The 22,781-nt window shown below is 38.1% G+C and overlaps 1 protein-coding gene across 3 annotated transcripts in view; it reads left to right on the plus strand.

The window, feature by feature from the left end:
• ITSN1 (intersectin 1) overlaps positions 1–22,781 on the plus strand; it is a 221,103-nt gene that overhangs the window by 91,934 nt on the left and 106,388 nt on the right. For all 3 annotated transcript variants that reach the window (XM_068547009.1, XM_068547010.1, XM_068547011.1), the window contains 8 exons: positions 2,725–2,788; positions 5,641–5,778; positions 7,204–7,319; positions 10,688–10,950; positions 13,124–13,273; positions 13,360–13,500; positions 21,581–21,668; positions 21,803–21,942. In XM_068547009.1, coding sequence (XP_068403110.1) covers positions 2,725–2,788; positions 5,641–5,778; positions 7,204–7,319; positions 10,688–10,950; positions 13,124–13,273; positions 13,360–13,500; positions 21,581–21,668; positions 21,803–21,942 — 1,100 coding nt within the window. The remainder of the gene's footprint in view (positions 1–2,724; positions 2,789–5,640; positions 5,779–7,203; positions 7,320–10,687; positions 10,951–13,123; positions 13,274–13,359; positions 13,501–21,580; positions 21,669–21,802; positions 21,943–22,781) is intronic.

The following is a 22,781-nucleotide window of genomic DNA, read 5'->3' on the forward strand; positions in this document are numbered from 1 at the left end:
TAGAACTTTTAATATCTGAGGCAGAAAATGAAATTTGAAATATACTGGATGGATGAGCAGATTTTTGCTGCTGTTTAGCTGTATACTTATTACTATTTTGTCCTGGAAAGAATTTAAGGTGGGAATTTCATTTTCAAATCTTTGTATAGTCATGTCAAATAGAAAGAATAATTTATTCCAGTACATTTTAAAATAGGAGTAAATAAAAGACATTCAATTTGTTTTCCCTTTGTGAGGAATCAATATAGGGTCTGTTTTAGGCCACATAAGACTGTTGATGGAAGCAGAGCAGGTTTGTTGAAATGAAATACAAAGATTATTTCCATGATCACAACTGTGAAAATAATTGTATGAATCCTCAACCCCCAAAGCAGTTACTCAATTCAGCTTAAGAATTGAGTAAGATTAAGAAGAATATCAAGAAAGTTGAGAAAAGTTCCCAGAATGGAAAGAGGCACAAGTGAAATATTTAGCAATGGCACAGTTTACCCCATTGATTACCTGGGTTGATTTCGCTGGTACACCTGGTTAGGTGGGCACCCCCTTGTTCCTTCCCAACCTGATGTATATGCTACTGCACGCTCTTAAAAGAGACACTCTTATAAAAGAGAGAAGGAGTCCTTCTTTAATCTAAGTTATATAAGTAGCTCTAGAATTCTGGTAATGCTATTCTTGCTAGTTCTCTTCTCAAAGAGGTATTTTATTATCTCCTTGCATTCTGCAACAGTGCATATGTTATTTGGTTATTCATATGCTAATTACAAAATGCTAAAAGTCTTAGTCATTGTTTGAAGTAAAGCATTAACTTCATTTAATTGTCTCTGTTGTTTCCATTCAAGGTTCCCTACTCAAACATAGCTACCCACTGTAGGCTTTGTGAACTTGAGATTTGTGTTTATTCCCTTAATGTTTCCTTATAAGCCAGTCTGCCTTTCATGAATGTAGGCTTCTGCAGAATAGTTCTGTACACTCAGAGCTTGATTTTTATGTTGTCCTGTTACTATCTTTGCTGTTGCTGATCTAATTTAATGTTTCACAACCTTGTCTTAGGACTTAGAGTCAAGTATTAGAAATTGCAAAAGATAGTTGGGATCTTTTAGTGCAGGGGTCAACAGGCTTCTTCTATAAACAGCAAAATAATGTTTTCAGATTCACTGACAGTGCAGGTCTGGGTCTGTATGACACACTGGTGTCAAACCATGTTAAACAGTACTTAAAACTCTACCTTTAAATATTCCTTCAGTGCCCGTATAAGCTGGCCTGGGTTTTCATGCTATGTATAAAAGTGACAGCTACTGCTTTGGCAGAGTGAATGAGACATACAGAGAATTTGTGTATACTTATAATTTGCCCTTTCAGATACAGAAACATTTTAGACTTGCAGTCATACACTGTCACTGCTCTTCAACTTTGCCATTGCAGTATGAAAGCAGCCGTATATCATGCTTAAATGAATGGGCATGGCTATGTTTCAATAAAACTTTATTTACAAAAACAGGTGGAGGGCTGGATATGACCTATAGACTGTGGTTTGCCAATCCCTGTTCTAGATCATTTTCCTCATTTCAGAGATAAAAGAACTTCCTAAAAGTAGTTTTGTTAATGTCACATGTCATTAGGGAGTGGAAGAGTCAGGACTGGAATCCATATGTCCTGATATCCAGGTCCAGGGCTAGTTCTTTTCATTTACTGTTACACTTTTTATTGAGTAGGTGAAATATGAACTTTCTTTTATATAGTTCTGAAGTGGGCAGAATTGTTACAAGTATAAATTAAAGCATTCACTAAACTTTTGCTAATTCTACTTTAATGCTGCCAACATTCTAAATACAATGTTAGAGACTAAATAAAATGATCAGTGAACTTTTCTCATTCCAATATACCACAGAACAAGCAAAATTTTATACGTGGTCATCTTCCTAACACAGTTGCTACCACTTTCCGTTCCTTGGTCTTCCTGTCATCCTGGGACCACACCTTGGGAGTCAGTGATGGACATAAGACATTTGTCTCTCTCCTCCTGACACTAGTTTATGTAAACATTCAGATTCTTCCATTGTAGCCTTTCTGGTATCTAAGGCTAGTTTCATGCCAGAACTGAAGATATATACAAGTATTTTAAGAAGTGAGAGCTGATTTTGAGAAGAGAGTTGAAATTCCAGGAATTCTTCTTTATCACTAACCTAGGAAATGGCTGTGATATTGGCCATTTATACAACCTTGAGCAAGTTTTTTTTGTTTAGTTTTGTTTTAGAGTCTGTATAATGAAATGAGTAGAAGAGTTCTCTCTAAAGTCCCTTCCTCCTCTAAGATTCTCTGAATCTTATCTGAATTTGTTAGTCATCATGGTGGAGGAAGCAGGTGGTGGCCAAGATGCTGAATTTAGAGAGAATAAGTTTCAGCTTTGTAAATAAAAACCTGATACGAATAGAGACGGTAACCTGGACAAAAGGGCAGGTTATATTTTGAAACTCTAATCCTTTACATACTCATTCCTCATTAAACATCTATTTAACAAAAATTTATTGACTGTGTGCCAGGTGCTTTGTGTTTCTTGCCTTTTTCATTGGGGCTTAATTTCCTTTTTAAAAAGCCCCTCGGGTAATAGCAAATATTGTTTAAAGCACTGTGATTGCATGAGATTGCATAGTACCTATGTGCAGAACACTGATCAGTGAAGATTTGCTGATTCATCTTTATATTTTTTTCCTGGTTTTTGTTTAGGTCCCCAAGCAAGAACTATTCTTATGCAGTCAAGTTTACCACAGGCTCAGCTGGCTTCAATATGGTAAGGAATGAAAAAGTTCCTTGGTTTGTAAAAAGTGGAAACTGTATTTCTTAAATTGATATGGCTCATGGGTCTTTAGATTAATACCGTTATTTCTAAGGGGGATATATGGAGTAGGCTTAATTTTCCAGTGAGTTGTTATGATTACCCCTCTTACTTTCCCCCCTTTTGATTTTGAAAAATACAAAAGCAGAGCAATCAATATAATGAATTCTCAAGAACTCATAATACAGCCTAAATAAGTCTTAACTCATGACTTGTCCTGGTTCTCCCCTCCTCCTTTCAATTATTTTAAGCCAAATCTCAGTCATTATATCATTTCCATCTGCAAATATTTCAGCTTGTATCTCCAAAAGACATAGGGATTTTTTCCCCATGTGACTGCAATACCAAAAGTCCACTTAAAACTTAATAGTAATTCTTATCATTAAGTTAATCAGATGGTGTTTAAATGCCTTAGATTGTCTCATAATTTTTTTTATAGTTGATTTGTTCAAATCAGGACTGAAATAAATCTATATTTTGTAACAATTGGTTGATACATCTTTTAAGTCTCCTTTAACCTATAAACTCCCCCTTGTCTTGTTCTCCACTCCTCCCCCACCCCACCCTGCAAAAAAACCCCAGATCATTTGTCCTATAGTTTCTTATAGCCTCACTTTAGCTGATGGCACCCTTGTGGTGTTAATTCATTCTTGTGTTTCCTGTAGATCGGTAATTAGATCTTGAGCAGGGTTCTCCACCTCAGTGCTATTGCCATTTTAGGCACGATGACTCTGCGGTGGAGGCCTGTCCTGTGGACTGTCGATTGTTAAGTAGCGTCTCTGGCCTCTGCCTACTCCAGCAGCATGAGCCCCGCCTCCACTTGTGACAATCAGAAATGTCTCCAGACACTGACAGATGTTCTTTGCAGTACTAAATCAATCAGTGGTTGAGAACCACTCATCAGATTCAAGTTTGAATTTTTTTTTTTTTTTGCAAATTACATCAGAGATGATACCGAGTACTTTCATCAGTAGGTACATTTATGTCTCTTTGTCTATTTTGTTATGACTTTTAGTAGCTATTGATGAGTCTTGCCTAATCCTATAGGATTCTTTACATTTAAATATTAACTAGAATGTTAAGTATTTAATTTTAATATCTAGTTAAATATTAACTAGAATATGCACTTTTCAGGAGTGTGTATCTCTCAGTTATGCATTATCCATTGATTCCACCTGGAAGATAAACCCGGTCTATACCACTTACCTGCTAGGTTCATGATTTTGCTGCAGGCTCATTGATGTGGTTGTTTCATAAGTGGTCAAGCTCTAGTGCTGCTGCCTTCACCCATTATGGTCCCTTCTGCTTTGCGTTAAAGGGTCAGCCTCTTGCAATAGCATAATAACAGACCAGTTAGCAAGCATCTTATATCTATGACACATCCAGACCTCTTTAAGTCTGGGTGTGTACCAGTATCCTAGGGCCCTGTGAAATAAAAACTAAAGGCCTAACATTTATGGACGTTGGTTGTTTTTATGACACTAGAATATAATGAAGTGTTTAATTTTCTCATTTATAACCTGCCCTCTTTGAAAAAAATACTTGAGTCTTCTCCTACTAGAATATTATATTCTCCTTCTACATGATAAAAAGATATTTAAGTAAATGTGTACAGCCATTCTTCAGGCAAGTATGGGGAAAAAAATAGGAATTCCACCTGCCTTTTAATTGCATTTACCTAGGAGTGGGCAGTGGAAAGGAAGAGAGAACAAGGTAAAACAGGCAGGGTTTTCATTTGTGGCTCTGTTCTGCTTAAAAACAGGAGTCTGGCACCTGGAAAAGGCAAAGGTAGAGGGACAGAAAAGAGATCAGTGATTGCCAGGGCCTGGAGGCAAAGGAAAGGGTGACTATAAAAAGACAGGAATTTTCGGTGATGATGAAACTTCTTTACATTGTAGTAGTTACACAACTGAATGTGTCAAAACTCGAAGAATTGTACTCTAAAAGGGGTGAATGTTACCGTATGGATGTTGTACCTTAAAAAAAAAAGAGTTTATGCCACCTGAGGAAATTTCAGATTTAAGAGGAGTTTCTTGATTTATCGCATCAGCAAAGCCAGTTAGTTGCCCAGCGTAGCATCTGTCCTGTTGGTATTTTAGTGAACAGCGTTGTGGTCTTGCATCCTCTTTTGGTGTCCAGAAGTTGTTAAAGTAAAATCACATTCTTGGACTTGCTAGAAAAATCTGTTTAATTAGCTGCCAAGGCATGTTGATTATGAAGAACAGTGATGATTGAATCCTCAGATTAAGGAACAGAAAACACCTTGCCTCTGTGGCTGGAGGCCGTAAAGATCCACCCTTCCGACGCCTAGATCAGGGGTTGGTCCAGTGAGCTGAATCTGGCCTGCACCTGGTTTTGTGTTTTAAAACAACAGTGCCCATTTGTTTCTCTATATATTGTCTATGGCTACTTTCCTGCTGCAGCAGCAGAATTCAGTGTGGTAGAGATTGTGTGTTCTGCAATGCTTAAATATTTACTATCTGACCCGATAGTCTGCAGAGCGTAGTCTAAGTTAGACACATGGAATGTATGATACATTTAAAGTGGGTTGCAGTGATTGAGAAGAGTGTAATTATAATCATAGTTAACATCTGTTGAATGCTGAACACCATCCCAACTATATGGATTGTCTCATTTTGTCTTTGCAGCGGTGGTGTGAGATAGGTACTATTTTTATAAACTGAGGCACAGAGGAACTCAACTGGCCTAGAGTCAGAATAAGAAAATAGAACGTTTAAATCACTCATGAATAGTAACAAGCATGCATTTTCATGAAACTAGATTACAATGAACTTTTTGTTGAATAGGAATCTTTCTGACATTGATCAAGATGGAAAACTCACAGCAGAAGAATTTATCCTGGCTATGCACCTAATTGATGTAGCTATGTCTGGCCAACCACTGCCACCGGTCCTGCCCCCAGAATACATTCCACCTTCCTTTAGGTAAGGAATATTTGGCTCTCATAAGAAATTGTGCGCTGAGTATGTGAATTTCAAACTTGGCTTTGTTGGCTGTGTATCTTATAGTCATTTTTTATTCTTGGCAAGTAAATGAAATATCTATGAATTCAAGCAAATCTTCTTAGGTAGGTTTGTGTTAATCTTTCCCTGTTCTGTTCTTTAAAGTACTTATAGGATATTAGTAAAACAGTCAAGTAAAACATCACAGATTTTGTGATTTTTGAGACAATCCATATAATCAAAGCTCACCCAAAACTTTAGCAGTTTAAGTGCAATGATATCAACCTGTACATAGAAGATAAAGCAAGGAGATTTCTGCCTATGAATTCTACACATTCCAGACAGAGGTAACGAAATGCTGGCAATGTAGAAATTATAATCAGGAAGATAATTAAAGAAAATTATCATGGTCTGAAACATAACCTCAGTGGAGACATCGAGAGGGTAGTTCAGGGTCCAATTGGGAGGACTCTGCAGTTACTGGTATCCTCCGCCTACACACAACCACGCCATACACAGCCCTCTTGGGCAACTGCGTCTCAAAGCTTTAACTCAAAAGACAAATTTGGGATCTTAACGAGTACAAAGAAGAACAAAAGAAGCACAGATAAGAATTTCTGTCCTAACTCCTCACGGGAAGGACTGGGGGAAAAGTCCCCATAAAAGTATGAGACATGAAGCCATCACTGTCGGCACATACACGGTGCAGGGGGAGCTGAGAAAACTGTGAATGTGTAGGAAGAAACCGGTAGCTGGACAGTTTGCCCATAAAATCTCACAGCTGCAAGAATCGCTACAAGAAACACAACACTGGAAGCTGATAAAAAAGCATAAAAAGAAGATAGGTAGATGGGTTTAAAAGAGCAAGATTAACGGTGTAAAGTGAAACTAACCAGTAAACTAAGTGATTTGTTTTAAGGACTATAAAGTGTAGACATTTCATGTGTTTATTAAGAGATAACATGGAGAGACTTTGTAAAGGGAAAAAAAAAAGATGCTCTCAATTAGCTGAGCTGCTAATCTTCCCTTGGAAATTTAATGTTCCGCAGGAGGGTTATGATCGTAACAGCGAACACTTACTATGTCCCAGGTACTGCTCTAACCACTTGACAATTGGTAATTGATTTAATCCTTTGGAATTGTCCTACTTTTGGTGACGGTTCTAAACATTTGAATGAAGATGGCACTCAGAGTCTGATGACGTTCAGATACTCATTTTTAAGAAACTCTTTGTAAATAGAGAAGACCAAATCTGTATCTTTTCCTCACTAAAAATGAAAAATTTGTTCCATGATATGTGGCATAATCTTAAAAAAATTTTTTTTTCATAATTTACCCAATTCTACCTAGACAGCTTTACGTGAATCCTTTTTTTTTTTTTTTTTTTCTTTTTTTCCACAACTGCAGAAGAGTTCGATCTGGCAGTGGTATATCTGTCATAAGCTCAACTTCGGTAGATCAGAGGTTACCAGAGGAACCAGTTTTAGAAGATGAACAGCAACAACTAGAAAAGAAATTACCTGGTAAGACAGTCCTTATATTTGAATTATAGCATATTAGAGATTTTCTATCTCTAAGGCAAAGATGGAGGTAAAAATAAATTTAGCTTTTGACATTCTTGCTATGTTTCTTTTTTTAAATTTTATTTCTTTTATTTTTTTGCTGTGTTGGGTCTTTGTTGCTGCGCACAGGCTTTTCTCTGGTTGCGGCGAGCGGGGGCTTCTCTTCGTTGCGGTGCGCAGGCTTCTCATTGCGGTGGCTTCTCTTATTGCAGAGCATAGGCTCTAGGCGCGTGGGCTTCAGTAGTTGTGGCATGCGGGCTCAGTAGTTGTGTCTCACAGGCTCTCTAGAGCTCAGGCTCAGTAGTTGGGGCGCACGGGCTTAGTTGCTCCGCAGCATGTGGGATCTTCCCAGACCAGGGCTCGAACCCGTGTCCCCTGCATTGGCAGGCAGATTCTTAACAACTGAGCCACCGGGGAAGCCCTTGCTATGTTTCTTTAACTGACCTTAGTCAGAAAGGAGACACTTTTCATATGCTTTTGGGTTTGAATATATGTGTAGAAATAAGAACATTATGTACTCTGCTAATGCACCCTTGTTCTAGCTTTTAAATTGAAATCTGATTATTTACCACTTAATAAAAATTTTATAAATGTTATCTATAAAATGCTCAAAACTGATAAGCCTTTAAGGTGGTTGCTTAATACCACCAGTGCAGAAATAGAATGTAAAATTGCCTACTGTTGTTTTCTCATGTTGTTATAGAATCGGAAGCTCCGTGATAACAAGAAGTTATTTTAAATTTAATATGAACCTAATTTAAATTATCCTCATTTACAAAGATAAATTCATCATACTATTAAAATATTCTATGGTAGCTATGAATTATTAATGATGAGATGATAATTGATACTGACACCCTAATGAAATTTATTATGGAATCTCTTTATGTTAAATACTCTGTCCGTGTCATTTTGTTGCATTTAAAGTGCTCAGGGGATAATTGACCTGCTCAGGACACTAGCTCTCCTAGTCTCCTCTTTAACTAAATTACTTTTTGTTCAGTGATAAACTGCTTACTGAAAATGTTCTTTGTTCAAGTGTGTTGAGTACAGTGAAGAATCTAAATGTTAATAATACATGGTCCATGCCCTCTAGAAGGTTATAATACAACTGAGGATTTAAGACATCCATATAAACAATCATCAAAGCAGTGCATAAGTATGATAAGTTCCTGAAGACAGAATTATAGATGCACAGCAGAGCTTACTTATAGCTGGTTGGCATAGACTGGGAAATACACAAACAATTAAATCTCTATGGACGAGGTCACAGTTGAGTTGAGATTTGGAGAGTAATTGGGTCATTACAGTGGAAGGGAGGAACATTTCAGGTTGATAATAATGGGAATAAAGTCTTAAAGCAAATAAGGACAGGAATCCTTAGAATTTGGAATTTTCTTTTTCTCTTGGTAGAAGACATTCATTTAAAGTTTTGAACAGGATGTGACAGCATTAGAGTTTTTGGTTAGTGCATTCTTTCTTTCAACAACCATTTATTATGTGCCTCTGTGTACCAGAAATAGGGCCAGATTTTGGAATTAAAAAGATGTATAGGGATTTTCAGTTTTTTTCTTTTTTTTTATTGAGGTAAAATTTACTTAAGATAAAATTGATCATTCTGAGGTGTACAGTTCAGTGGCTGTCTAAGTCAGCTTGGGCTTCCATAATAAAATGTCATAGTCTGGGTGGCTCAAACAGCAGAAATTTATTTCTCACAGTTCTGGAGGATAGGAAGTCCAAGATCAGGGTGCCGCCCACTTCCATTCCTGGTGAGGGCACTCTTCCTGACTTGCAGATGGCTGCATTCTCACTAGGTCCTCACATGGCCTTTCCTCGGTGTGTGCTCATGGAAAGAGAAAGATAGCTCTCTCTTCCTTTTCTTGTAAGGCCACTAATTCATAATGAGGGCCCCATCGTCATGACCTTATCTTAACCAGAATTACAAAGTTCCCATCTCCAAATATCAGCCCATTTGGGGGTTAGGGTTTCAACCTATAAATTGGTGGGGTGGAAAACATTCAGTCCAAAACAGTGGCCATACCTAGTTACTCTCCATTCTCCCTTTTCCCCAGCCCCTGGAAATCACCAGTCTGCTTTCTGTCTCTTTGGATTTACCTCTTCTGGATATTTCATATAAATGGTATTATGCAGTGGGTGACCTTTTACGTCCGGCTTCTTTCACTTAGCATAGTGTTTTTGAGATTCATCCACATTGTAGCATGTATCGTTACTTCATTCCTTTCTCTGATGGAGGGGACTTTCGATTTTAAGGTGGCAGAGTAAAATGGATGCTGCCTGTTCTGAAATCACAAAAGGAGCCAGAAGAACAAGAAAGTAAAACTTGCTTGCCATCTCTGATCTCTAATCTAACTACAGTATGTAAGGAAGGTCTGTTTTCAGTGAAGGCCAGACAGGAATGTGGGAAGAAGCCAAGAAAGGATGCTCACAGCTACACATCTCCAGACAGAGTGTGAAGTGACGGTCCTTGAAATAGATTGGGAACAATGGGAATGACATGCTGCACAGGCTGGCAGTGAGAGCTTCCCTTGTCTGGGGCTGGCTCCAAGGAGAAGCGTGTGAGGCAAACACAAAACTGAATAGACGCCGCTGAAAACATAGTAAGGGATGTGGTGGATGGAATTTTTTTTTTTAAAGTAAAATAAAATGGATGTAAACAGTGTTAGCAAGGATCAGAGAAAAACAATTATTGACCTGGGGATAGTTCTAAAATTCATAACTGGTGTTCTCAAAGAAGGAAACTGAGTAATGGGTCAGAATAAATAATTTACCGAGTATCATTTCCATGATGATTAGGGCACAACCTGCTCTTCAGTGTGAAACCCAGGAGGAGACTTAACCTTCTTACCTCTGCGTTCAGAAACTGTCTTGTCTGTTAAAACTGAAGACACAACAGCACGGTTTTAAGCAAAGGAGAAAGAGGTAGAAAGGGAAAGATTCGTGGTACAGAAGTGACAGGGGGTCAATTGCTGAATCCAGGTCATAGAAAAGGGAAAGGGTAGAGTGACAGGGAAGGTATGGAGGTTGGGTGATGATGCAGAACTGCTGTCAAAAGATTATTCCAGAAACCGCATTTGGCATTTTGAACACTATGATGTGGTTCATCTGGAGGGGCGAGTATATAAGCAAGAAGCTGGGTGAAGGGCACGTTCATAGTGCTTATCAATGAGGGCACAGGTGAGAAAGAAGCTTTGGGAGTTCGGGTTTGCAGGTACACTACACATTTCCAATATGCCATTGAGTTTTCCCTTTGAAAATACTATGTTGAAAATCATGGCTTTCCCTAATCGTTAACGTTTCTTGTTTTAAAGTAACCTTTGAAGATAAGAAGCGTGAGAACTTTGAACGTGGCAACCTGGAGCTGGAGAAACGGAGGCAAGCGCTCTTGGAGCAGCAGCGCAAAGAACAAGAGCGCCTGGCCCAGCTGGAGAGGGCGGAGCAGGAGAGGAAGGAGCGCGAGCGCCAGGAGCAGGAGCGCAAGAGACAACTGGAGCTGGAGAAGCAGCTGGAGAAGCAGCGGGAGCTAGAACGTCAGAGGGAGGAGGAGCGGAGGAAGGAAATCGAGAGGCGAGAGGTGAGCAGCTGGGGAGCGGCCCCGTCATGAACACGGGTGCTCTTCCAGAATTGGTTAAGTAGTATATTAGCACAGTCTTTTTTTTTCTTTTTACAATTCAGTAGTTTTAGTTATTCACAAAGTTGTGCAACCGTCACCACTAATTCATCACCCCAAAAAGAAACTCCTTACCCATTAAGCAGTTACTCCCCATTCCCCCTCCTCCCTGCCCTTAACCACCACGAATTTACTTCCTCTCTCCATAGGTTTGCCTATTCTGGACATTTTGTATAAGTGGAATCACATAATTTGTGGCCTTTTGTGTCTGGCTTTCCATTAGCATGTTTTCGTGCTAAGTTGTAGCGTGAATCAATACTTTATTCCTTTTTGTGGTTGAATAGTATTCCATTATATGGATAGACCACATTTTATTTATCCATTCATCAGTTAATGGACATTTGGGTTGTTTCTACTTTTTGGCTATTTTGAATACTATTGCCATGAACGTTCACGTACAAGTTTTTGATAATACAATCTTGTAACAAACCATTGATAGCAGTTAAGTATTTTTGTCTAGCCTTTTTTCTGCATTAACATACAAATATAGAAACAAAAAGGTTTATATGGTGGAGAGGTTGCAGGTTTAGTGAAATTGTTTTTTTAAACCACTGTAATGGTATCACACTAATTTTATTGTTCTGCATCTTTTTCTTTTTCCACTTTAGAAAATAGGTGTAGTCATCTTCACTGTATTTTATGGATGTCTTCCTAAATTTGGTGCCATACCTGGATAGGGGCCAAGCCTATCTCCTGTCTGTTTTTCCAATTTTAGTATATTGGGTTTTTAAAATTAATTAATTAATTAATTTATGGCTGCATTGGGTCTTCGTTGCTGCGTGCGGGCTACTCTTTGTTGCGGTGTGCGGGCTTCTCATTGCGGTGGCTTCTCTTGTTGTGGAGCACAGGCTCTAGGCGCACACGCTTCAGTAGTTGTGGCACACGGGCTCAGTAGTTGTGGCTCGCGGGCTCTAGAGCGCAGGCTCAGTAGTTGTGGCGCGTGGGCTTAGTTGCTCCGCGGCACGTGGAGTCCTCCCGGACCAGGGCTCGAACCTGTGTCCCCTGCATTGGCAGGCGGATTCTTAACCACTGCGCCGCCAGGGAAGTCCTAGTATATTGTTACAGAAGCAAATGACATGATTCTCTTGTGTGGATAAAATGTATTTTAAAGATGGGGGATTTGTCTTTATAAAAAAATAATACTTTGGTTTCATCTCCTGATGATTGCTTTAGAAAACTTGTAGCTATAAGCTGCCTTTCATTTGGGCAGACACACACAGATACTAACAGGATTTTCATTTCCAGAATGGCAACCAAAAGGTAGACAACCTTTCCTTCTTCAATGTTTTTTAAAAAAAAAAGTATTTTAGAGTGTTTATTCAGGATTATTTAATTGACATTTACCACGTGCCAGGCATTGATAGTCCCTGGAGATAAGGTGATGAATAGGAACTCCACCTGTCCTCCAGGCCCTTACAGTGTAGCTGGAGCACAGGTATGTAAGAAGCAATTACAATACGATAAAGAGTGCCAGGTGCTCTTGACAGATACTCTGCCTAGCAGCCATCAGAGTCAGCGTTGAAGAGAGCTGACGTTGCCAGAGAAATTACAGAACCTTCTGTGCTAAAAAGGAAATGAATGATTAGGGAGATGGGGGTCACAGACTTTTAAAGCTTGAGACAAATAATAATCTCTCATGTGACAGAAGAAATAATAACTACTTGTTTGATGGAAGAAAGCTTTTTTTGTTTTGTTTTTTGTTCTGGGGTTTTTGGTTCGATTTTACTAGATTAATTTTCCTTGTTTTTTATGAGTCAGTAAATAAGGAAGAGCAGCTTATTTAGCACACCAAGCATCCTTAGCGGCATAAAGGATTGAATGTCAGTGGTGAAACAATCCAGTCTGTTCTCAACTCATGTAAATATAATAGCCTTTCTGAATATTCTGTTTTTTCCCATAGAAGGAATACTATATTTGTATAAAATTTTTCTGCTATTTTAAAATAAAAATTTCTTGTAATGCTTAATAATATTTCACCCCTAAAAGAAAAGACTTACTAGATGTAATGCTTACTAAGAGACCTTGAAGAGTGGAAGAACTGAACAATTAAAAAATCGTCTGTTTGTGTATGTCACAGGCTGCAAAACGGGAGCTTGAAAGGCAACGACAGCTTGAATGGGAGCGCAATCGAAGACAAGAACTATTAAATCAAAGAAACAAAGAACAAGAGGACATAGTTGTGCTGAAAGCAAAGAAAAAGACTTTGGAATTTGAATTAGAAGCTCTAGTGAGTAGTTTGAGTATGCTTTGCGAATCTACTTACATTGAACCATTAAAATGCTAATAATTCTTATTATTTTTCATTTGTTAAAGAATGATAAGAAGCATCAACTAGAAGGAAAACTTCAAGATATCAGATGTCGATTGACAACCCAAAGGCAAGAAATTGAGAGCACAAACAAATCTAGAGAGCTGAGAATTGCTGAAATCACCCACCTACAGCAACAATTACAGGTGAGAAAATATGTCCCTTAAAAGCTTTTTGGCTTACATGCCTTTCTCTGATTCATCTCATTCATTTATTCACTCAACAAACATCAAGCATCTAATAGGCATTGGGAAGCCAAGATGAAGTAGACAAGGTCCTTGCCTGAAAATAGGTTGTCTAGTAACTCAGCACACTTGCTGAGACTGCTGCATGCCAGCTCAATGCAAGCTCTGGTAAGCACTGAGGATCCAGCAGTGGACAGCAGAGACAGGACCCCCACCCTCACGGAGCTTACCTTCTGTTTGCAGGGGAGACAAGCATTAATAAAATGACAAGTATGTACTCTATTAGAAGATGAAAAGTTGCTCTGGAGAGCGAGTAGGGAAGAGAGTTCCCAGTAGTAAGGAGGGCTGTGGTTTTGAATATTGTGGTCAGGAAAGACCTCTCTCTGAACATGCTTTTTGAGCAAAGACTTGAAAGAGATGAGTGGCTGAGCCATGTGAATATCTGGCAGAGCAAGTTATAGGTAGGGAAACAATAGTGCAGAAGACCTGAGGCTGTAGCTGGTCTCTGGGATGCCAGTTACAGCAAGGAGACCACTATGGTTGGAGCAAGTGGGGGCTGGATCACACAGGACCTATAATCCATTCATGGGACTTTGGCTTTACCGTGATAAGCACAATAAAGAAGTGCAGTTAAGTATATTAGGGGGAGTTCCAGAGATGTATGTATAGACAACAGTTGGAGACACAGTGGAGTACTCTAAGCAGTTCTACTTTCATTTTATTACCTATCCAACCTTGACCACCAAGTTGTTACAATATCACCTGGTTTGGTTTCAAGTGTTGAGCTGGGGGGGGCATCAAATTCATGTAGGTATTGTTCTGCATATCATCATGAAAGATGATCAGTTTTGAGCATTGTGACTTTTTTTTTTGTAAGTCATTTTAAGACCGCTGTGTTCTCAGAGACATTTTCTTTCTTTCTTTTTTATTTATTTATTTATTTATTTATTTATTTATTTATTTACTTACTTACTTACTTACTTACTTATTTATTTATTTAGGCTGCATTGCGTCTTTGTTGCTGCACACGGGCTTGCTCTAGTTGCAGCGAGCGGGGGCTGCTCTTCATTGCGGTGCTCAGGCTTCTCATTGGGTCGCTCTCTTGTTGTGGAGCACGGGCTCTAGGTACACAGGCTCAGTAGTTGTGGCTCACGGGCTGTAGAGCGCAGGCTCAGTAGTTGTGGTGCACGGGCTTAGTTGCTCCGTGGCATGTGGGATCTTACCGGACCAGGGCTCGAACCTGTGTCCCCTGCATTGGCAGGTGGATTCTTAACCACTGTGCCACCAGGGAAGTCCCTTGAACATTGTGACTTTTATTTCAGCTTCTTCTTCTCTGCATGCTGTTTTTGAGATTTATCCATATTGGTGAGTGAATCAGTTGTTTGTTCCTTTTCATCACTGAGTAGTATTTCCTTATTTATCCCCTCACCTGTTGAGGGACGTGTAGGTTTTTTTCCAGCTTGGGACTTTTTTTTTTTTTTTTAATTTACTTTTGGCCGCGTTGGGTCTTCATCCTAGGGTTTTCATTGCTGCGCGCAGGCCTTCTCTAGCTACAGCAAGCAGGGGCTACTCTTTGTTGCAGTGTGCGGGCTTCTCATTGCTGTGGCTTCTCTTGTTGCAGAGCACGGGCTCTAGGCACCCAGGATTCGGTAGTTGTGGCTTGCGGACTCAGTAGTTGTGGCTCACGGGCTCTAGAGCGCAGGCTCAGTAGTTGTGGTGTAGGGGCTCAGTCGCTCCACGACACGTGAGATCTTCCTGAACCAGGGATCAAACCCATGTCCCCTGCACCGGCAGGCAGATTCCTAACCACTGCGCCACCAGGGAAGTCCCTGGTTTGGGACTTCTATGAATAAAGCTGCAATGAGTATTTATTTATACATTTTTATGTGGAAATGTGTTTTATTTCTCTTGGTTAAATTTTAGGAGTGGAATTACTATGTCATGTAAGTATGTGCTTAACCCTATCAGGAACTATCAAATTGTTTGCAAAGTGGTTGTACCGTTTTACATTCTCACCAGGAGTGTATGAGTCCTTCAATTGTTCCTCATCCTTGTCAACACTTGGTTGCCATTATTTTTAATTTTAACATCTCTGGTGGGTGTGTAACGATATCTCATGTGGCTTTAATTTGCATTTTCCTGAAGGCTAATGATGTTGGGCATTGTTTCATATGTGTATTAGTATGCATCTTCTTCTGTGTGTCTTTTGTGAAAAAATCTTTAGCTCATTTTTTAGTAGGTTGTTTAGCATATTATCAAAGTTCTTTATATATTCTTGTAAGAAGTCCTTTTTTTAAAAAAATATTTTATTTATTTATTTATTTGGTTGTGCCGGGTCTTAGTTGTGTCAGGCAGGCTCCTTAGTTGCAGCTCACAGGCTCCTTAGTTGTGGCTCGCTGGCTCCTTAGTCGCGGCACGTGTGCTCCTTAGTTGTGGCAGGAGGGCTCCTTAGTTGCGGCATGCATGTGGGATCTAGTTCCCTGACCAGGGATTGAACCTGGGCCCCCTGCATTAGGGGTGTGGAATCTTAACCACTGCGCCACCAGGGAAGTCCCAGAAGTCCTTTGTCAGATAGATGTTTTGCAAACATTTTCACCCAGCCTGTCGCTTACCTTTTCATTTTTGTAATGGTGTTCTTTAAAGGGCAGACGTGTTTAATTTTGGTAAAGTTCAATTTATTCATTTTTTTCTTTTATGGTTTACACTTTCCATGTTCAATGCAAGAAATCTTTGACTATCCCAAGGTTGCAAATATTTTCTCTTATCTTTTCTTCCAGAAGTTTTACCCTTTTATATTACATGTTTAGGTCTGTGATCCATTTCAGGTTCATTTTTACTTAAGTGTAAGGTAAGGGGTGAGGTTCATTTTTTTCTATACCAACACCCAGTTGTTCTAGCAACATTTATTAAAAACACTGTCCTTTTCCCCCATTGAATTGCCTTGGTAGCTTGTTGATAATTAACCACATTTGTAAAAAATCTTTTCTAGATTCTCTTCTGTTCCTTTGATCTATGTCTGTCCTTTCAGCAGTATTTCACTGTTGATAATTTTAGTTTTATAATAATTTTTGAAATCAGGTAGTGTGAGTTCTTCAATATTTTTCTTTTTCAAATTATTTTGGCTATTTTAGGTCGTTTATATTTCCACAGAAGCTTTTAAAATCATCATGTCAGTTTTTACAAAAGTACTTAGAGTTTTTATTGGAATTCCATTGAATTTATAGATCAGTATGGGAAGAATTGACATCTTAACAATATTGAGTCTTAATAGTGTATCTCTTAATTTTATTTGGGTTGTTATAAATTTCTTACAGCAGTGTTTTGTAGTTTTCAGTGTACAAGTCTTGTACATATTTTGTAAAGTTTAGCCCTAATTATTTTAAGGTTTTTGATGCTATTGTGTATTACATATTTTAATTTCAATTTACAGTTGTTTGATGCCAGTATATAGAAACAGTTCATTTTTATATATTGACATTATATGTGTGATATTGCCTAACTCATTTATTAGTTCTAATAGCTTTATTGTAGCTTCCTTAGAATTTCTACATGCATAAACATTGTGAATAAGGATAACTTTATTTCTTCTTTCTCTTTTTTTTAAAAATATTTATTTATTTATTCATTTGGTTGCACCAGGTCTTAGTTTCGGCAGGCGGGCTCCTCAGTTGTGGCATGCGAACTCTTAGTTGTGGCATGCATGTGGGTTCTAGTTCCCTGACCAGGGGTTGAACCCGGGCCCCCTGCATTGGGAGCGTGGGGTCTTAACCACTGCGCCACCATAACTTTATTTTTTTTCCAATCTATACGCCTTTTATTTCTTTCTTTGTCTTAACTGCATTGATTACAACCTCTAGTACTATGTTGAATAGAAGTGGTGAGAGTCTTGTTCTTGATCTTAGGAGCACAGCATTCAGTCTCTCACCATGAAGTATGATGTTAACTGTAGGTTTTTTTTGATTGATGCCCTTTATTAGGGTGAGGGACTTCCCTTTTGTTCCTTGTTTGCTGACAGTTTTTATCATGAATGAGTGTTGAATTGGGTCCTATTCTTTTTTCCTGCATTTATTGAGATGTTTATGTGGTTTTTTTCTCCTCTATTTTGTTAATATGGTGATATTTGAATGTTAATCAACCTTCCATTCTTGGGGTAAACTGCACTTGGTCATGGTGTATTATTGTTTAACAAACATTTTGCTGGATTCAGCTTGCTGTTATTAGGGGTCTCTTTATTGAAATTCATGAAGGATATTAGTTTATCGATTTCTCGTAATGTCCTTGTCTAGCTTTGGTATCAGGGTAATAAACAAGAAACTAAGTTGTAGGGTATTCTTTTGTCTTTTAGTTTCTAAAAATATAGGATGGTAGTCTTTCCTTGATATCTGTGGGGGCACTAGTTCCAAGTTGCCTGGGGATACCAAAATCTGTGGGTGCTCAAGTCCTTTATATAAAACGGATAGTACAGTAGTCCTTCCATATCGGCGTATTTGGATTGAAATTCGATCCTAGGCTGGTTGAATCCAGATAGGGTGGACTGACTGTAGTGATAGCTACCATTTATCGAAGGCCTGGCATGTGCCAGGTGTGCTCAGTGCTAAGACCTTAACGTGGATATTTAATAGAGTCCCACAATAATCTGGTAAGGACACTATCATTACTCTCATGTTATACGTGAGAAAGTGAAGATTCGAGAAGGGAACATTCTAGAATCAGTTTCTGGCATTCAGTTTCTAGCTGGGAAACAAGAATCCAAATTCGAATCCAGATCTATGTGACTTCAAGACTTTACTTCCAACCTTGACACTACACTGCCTTCCTAGCTAACCCCATCAGCTTGTCTCTTAAAATCCTGTATATTTCTGTAAAACTTTCTCTCGGGCTTCCCTGGTGGCGCAGTGGTTGAGAATCTGCCTGCTAATGCAGGGGACACGGGTTCGAGCCCTGGTCTGGGAAGATCCCACATGCCACGGAGCAGCTGGGCCCGTGAGCCACAACTGCTGAGCCTCTGCGTCTGGAGCCTGTGCCCTGCAACGGGAGGGGCCGCGATAGTGAGAGGCCCGCGCACCGTGATGAAGAGTGGCCCCCGCTTGCCGCAACTAGAGAAAGCCCTTGCACGAAACGAAGACCCAACACAGCTAAAAATAAATAAATAAATAAATAAATAAATAAATAAAGTAGCTATTAATTAAAAAAAAAAAAAAAGAGTGGTAACTCTTGGGAAGAAACAGAGAAAGATCGCTTTAAAAAAAAAAAAAAAAAACAACTTTCTCTCACCTCCTGGAATAGTTATCAGGTTCCAGTATCAGATCAGTTGGTCCAAATGTGCAGATTAAAGGATTCGGGAGGCTGATTGCACTATGCCATTTTAATATAAAGGACTTGCGCAATCTCATATTTTGCTATTGAGGGGATCCTGGAACCAATCCCCCATGGATACCGAGGGATAACTGTGTTTCTTCCTTAAATTTTTGGTGGCATTCACTAGTGAAGCCTTCTGGGTCTGGAGTTTTGTTTGTGGTAGAATTTTTAATTGCAAAATTTATTCAATAGATATTGACAGAAGGCTATTCCAGTTTTCTATTTGTTCTTTGGTCTGTTTTGATAATTTGTATCTTGCAATGAATTTGAACATTTCATCTGAGTTAACAAATTTATTTGTATAAAATTGTTTATAATATTCTCTTATTATTCTTTTCAAGTCTGTAGTATCTGTAGTGATGTTACTTCTTTCATTCCTGATATTGGGAATTTGTATCTTTTCTCTCCCACTCCAACTCCTCCTCTCCTTCTTCCTTCTCTCCCTCCCCTTTCTCCTTCTCTACCTCCTCTCCCTTCCCCTCCTCCTCCTTTACTCCATCAATCTAGCTAGGAGCATATTGGGTTTATTGATTGATTTTTTTTAAAAAGGTTTTGGTTTTAGATTTTTTTTTTTTTTTTCCTCTGTGGTGTGTCTGTTTTCTATTTCATTGACTTAGGCTTCTTATTATTTCCTTCCATCTCTTCATTTTGGGTTTAATTTGCTTTTTTCTAGCCTCTTAAGGAGGAAGCTTAAATTATTGAATTTGGATCTTTCTTCATTTCTGATAATGTATAACATTTTAAGCTATATAATTCCTTCAAAGCATTGTCATAGCCATATGAATATGTTGTATTTTTGAATCTTTTTTAAAATTTCCTTTGTCATTTCTTTGATGGGTTGTTTAGAATTATGCTGTTTAGTTTCCAAATGCTTCGATTTTTTTCCATTTGTCTTATTGATTTCTGATTTATTTATGGTATGATCTGTGAATATACCCTGTATGATTTTAACCCTTTTAAGTTTATTGAGACTTATGGCCCAGCATTTGATCTGTCTTGGTGAATATTCCATGTGCACTTGTAAAGAATGTGTGCTCTGTTGAAGTTGGGTAGGGTGTCCTGTAAATGTCAGTCGATCAAGTTGATGTCATTCATGTCTTCTGTGTCCTTACTGATTATCACTGAAGTCCTAATCAGTTTGAGATATTAGGATATGACATATAATGTAAATAGTATCAGAAGTTCACTGCTAGAAATTGTTTGAAAATATTTTAAAATGCATACACCTTTTAAAAGTGTATTCTTTTCTGTGGTAACTGTTTTTCTGTGTCTTTCATTAACTATTTATGAGAAGTTTCATAAAATATTCCATTGAAAATTTAGGAGTGAAGGCCATGTGTTTGTTTATTATCTCACTGAATGCTCTGTGTCCAAACATATTTTTATTATTTAAGATTGATGCTTAGTATATTCAGTTATTGATAATAAAATACCAATCAAGGTTCCTGAAAAAGTAGTGAAGTTAAAAATAATACATTGTTTGAAGAAAGGCAGGTACATAGTAGGCAGTGAGAAATCGGTTTCCTTTCTTTACCGTAATTAGCAAATTCTTGCTCTGCAAATGAGTCAGGTAGCCCTTCATATTGGTTTGACCTATTTTCGAAACTCAGGTAGTCCATTTAAAAGTAACGTTTAAATAAGTGAAACAATCTGAGTGATCTGAGCCAGGCTTCATCTTGATCCTTCATTGTTTGTCCTGGTTCAGCAAAGAATCTTTGGGATTGGGTAAGAGGCCTTGCCTTAATTTAGCAAGGAGAACAAGAGGAGAAGCTTAGTTGGCTATGCTTTTTTGGGAAAATGATCGATTTTTATATTCTGTTTTGTTCAAATTTGGGGGGATGGGAGGTATATGTGTTTGTGTGGATTATTCATATGAGAAGATGCTACCAAATCCTCTCCGTTGAGCTGTATCTACTGTTCAGACGTATAGTACACAAAGATTTATTACACACAAGCCAGTCTGTATCTAAAGGTGGCTGTTCCAGAAAGGGACTGGTTCTTAGCCTCTAGTGAAAATTTTTAATTGACATTTTTATTTTTTCAAACCAAAAGTTAATACACAGAGATTTTTTTCTCAAATCAAAGTAAAAATAAAAGTCAAATATTCCTTAATAAAGACAGGAAAATCTGTCCTTTTTCTAAAATGTGTAGAAACTATATTGAATAATTTCAGCTGAACTTAGGCAAAAACAATTGCTTGTCAAGTCACCCATGAAAACTCCAAATAGCCTTGTACAATGTGGTTTAGCTTTTATCTATGTCAGCTAAAAAATAGTTGGTTCAAGATTTTTGTGTAGCTGTTTAAAATTGTGCCTCTATCCTGAGTGTTGGACAAACATATATGGCAGCTAAGATTCTAATTGTTAAAAGTCCTTTTTTGATTTCTGTTTCCAACTTCAGGTATATGGTAATCCAGTTCAACCCTATTAAGGCTCAAAGTTCAGGACAGAACAGTTCCTGTTTAAACTACTGAGTCAGTTTGCAAACAGCAGGGTCACTGCATTTGCATTTGATCCCAGTGCAATTGAGAGATCATTGCTTTCCATCTTCTCTGCTGAGTTGTGAAACCACCCTGACAATTTCACTGTAGAGGATTCAGGTTGAGATCAGGAGAGTCTTTGAGGGATGAGAAAACATGGTAGTTTTCTCCATCATTCATTGCTGTGTTCTCTTTCTCTCCTAGGAGTCTCAGCAAATGCTTGGAAGACTTATTCCAGAAAAACAGATACTCAATGACCAATTAAAACAAGTTCAGCAGAATAGTTTGCACAGTAGGTGTTTTATAAAAGTTGACTTTTTTCCTTTTTACTGGCAAGAATTTTCTTAATTGAAATGAGAACGTTAAAAACCATTTTTCCTCACTGCCAGTTTGTTTTTCTTATCTTGCGATGTTTTTCTAATACAGGAGATTCACTTCTTACACTCAAAAGAGCCTTAGAAGCAAAAGAACTAGCTCGGCAGCAGCTACGAGACCAACTGGATGAAGTGGAGAAAGAAACTCGATCAAAACTACAGGAGATTGATATTTTCAATAATCAGCTGAAGGTAACTATTCTGTGTGTGCCTACATGTATGTCTTACTTTTTAATTTTTCTAACTGGCCAGATGATTAGTTGGTATTTGATCCCAGGCAGAAAAATTTATTAGGCTGGTTTGTCAGCCTTCATGAAAGCCTTCACATTTATGGATAAACATTAAACAATCTAAGTTGAATTTTTCTCCTTTAAAATATAAAAATGAATTTGGCATCTCTAAATTAGGGCTGAGTGAATGGCCCCAACATGACATCTGTCTTTTACCTGAATTACATTTTTACACATCTTCATCCTTTTGTCTATTGAGAGCTACATCAAGTTGAATTTCCAAAAGCTAGGCTCCAAAAGCTTCATCTTTCTTATGTTCTTTAAAGACTACTGAAAAGGAACTGCTGTCTCTTTTAAAACTAAGAATTTTTCTTCTACTTCTCACCTTCAAGACTGTACTTGAATATAAATCTTTATTTTGTCACCTCACATTTTAAAATGTTATTGTTTAATGGAGTAATTGCTTTTGTCTTTGTGGCAGAAGTGGTGTATGGTTTTGTCATATTTACACAGTAAAACTCAGGAAAATGCCAAAGCTCTTAGGGAATGTAAAAGTAGTTAGATCACAGCCTTTTTCTGATTTGGTGCTTTTGATTTAACTTTAGAACTTTATCATCTTAAGAGTGATTATTATCTTGTAATAAAATATCTTGGAGTGCAAACAGCTCATTTCCTATCAATAACGATCATATACTTTAGATTTAAGTAGATATTGGAGTTTTTAATCAGTTATGTTCTTACAAAAAGTTGGATTTTACACTTGTTTTTCTCAAATATTTTCTTTTTCCGACCTAAAATCCT

The sequence above is a fragment of the Eschrichtius robustus genome, chromosome 6 (genome assembly GCF_028021215.1).
Source record: "Eschrichtius robustus isolate mEscRob2 chromosome 6, mEscRob2.pri, whole genome shotgun sequence".
In the NCBI taxonomy this organism is placed as follows: domain Eukaryota; kingdom Metazoa; phylum Chordata; class Mammalia; order Artiodactyla; family Eschrichtiidae; genus Eschrichtius; species Eschrichtius robustus.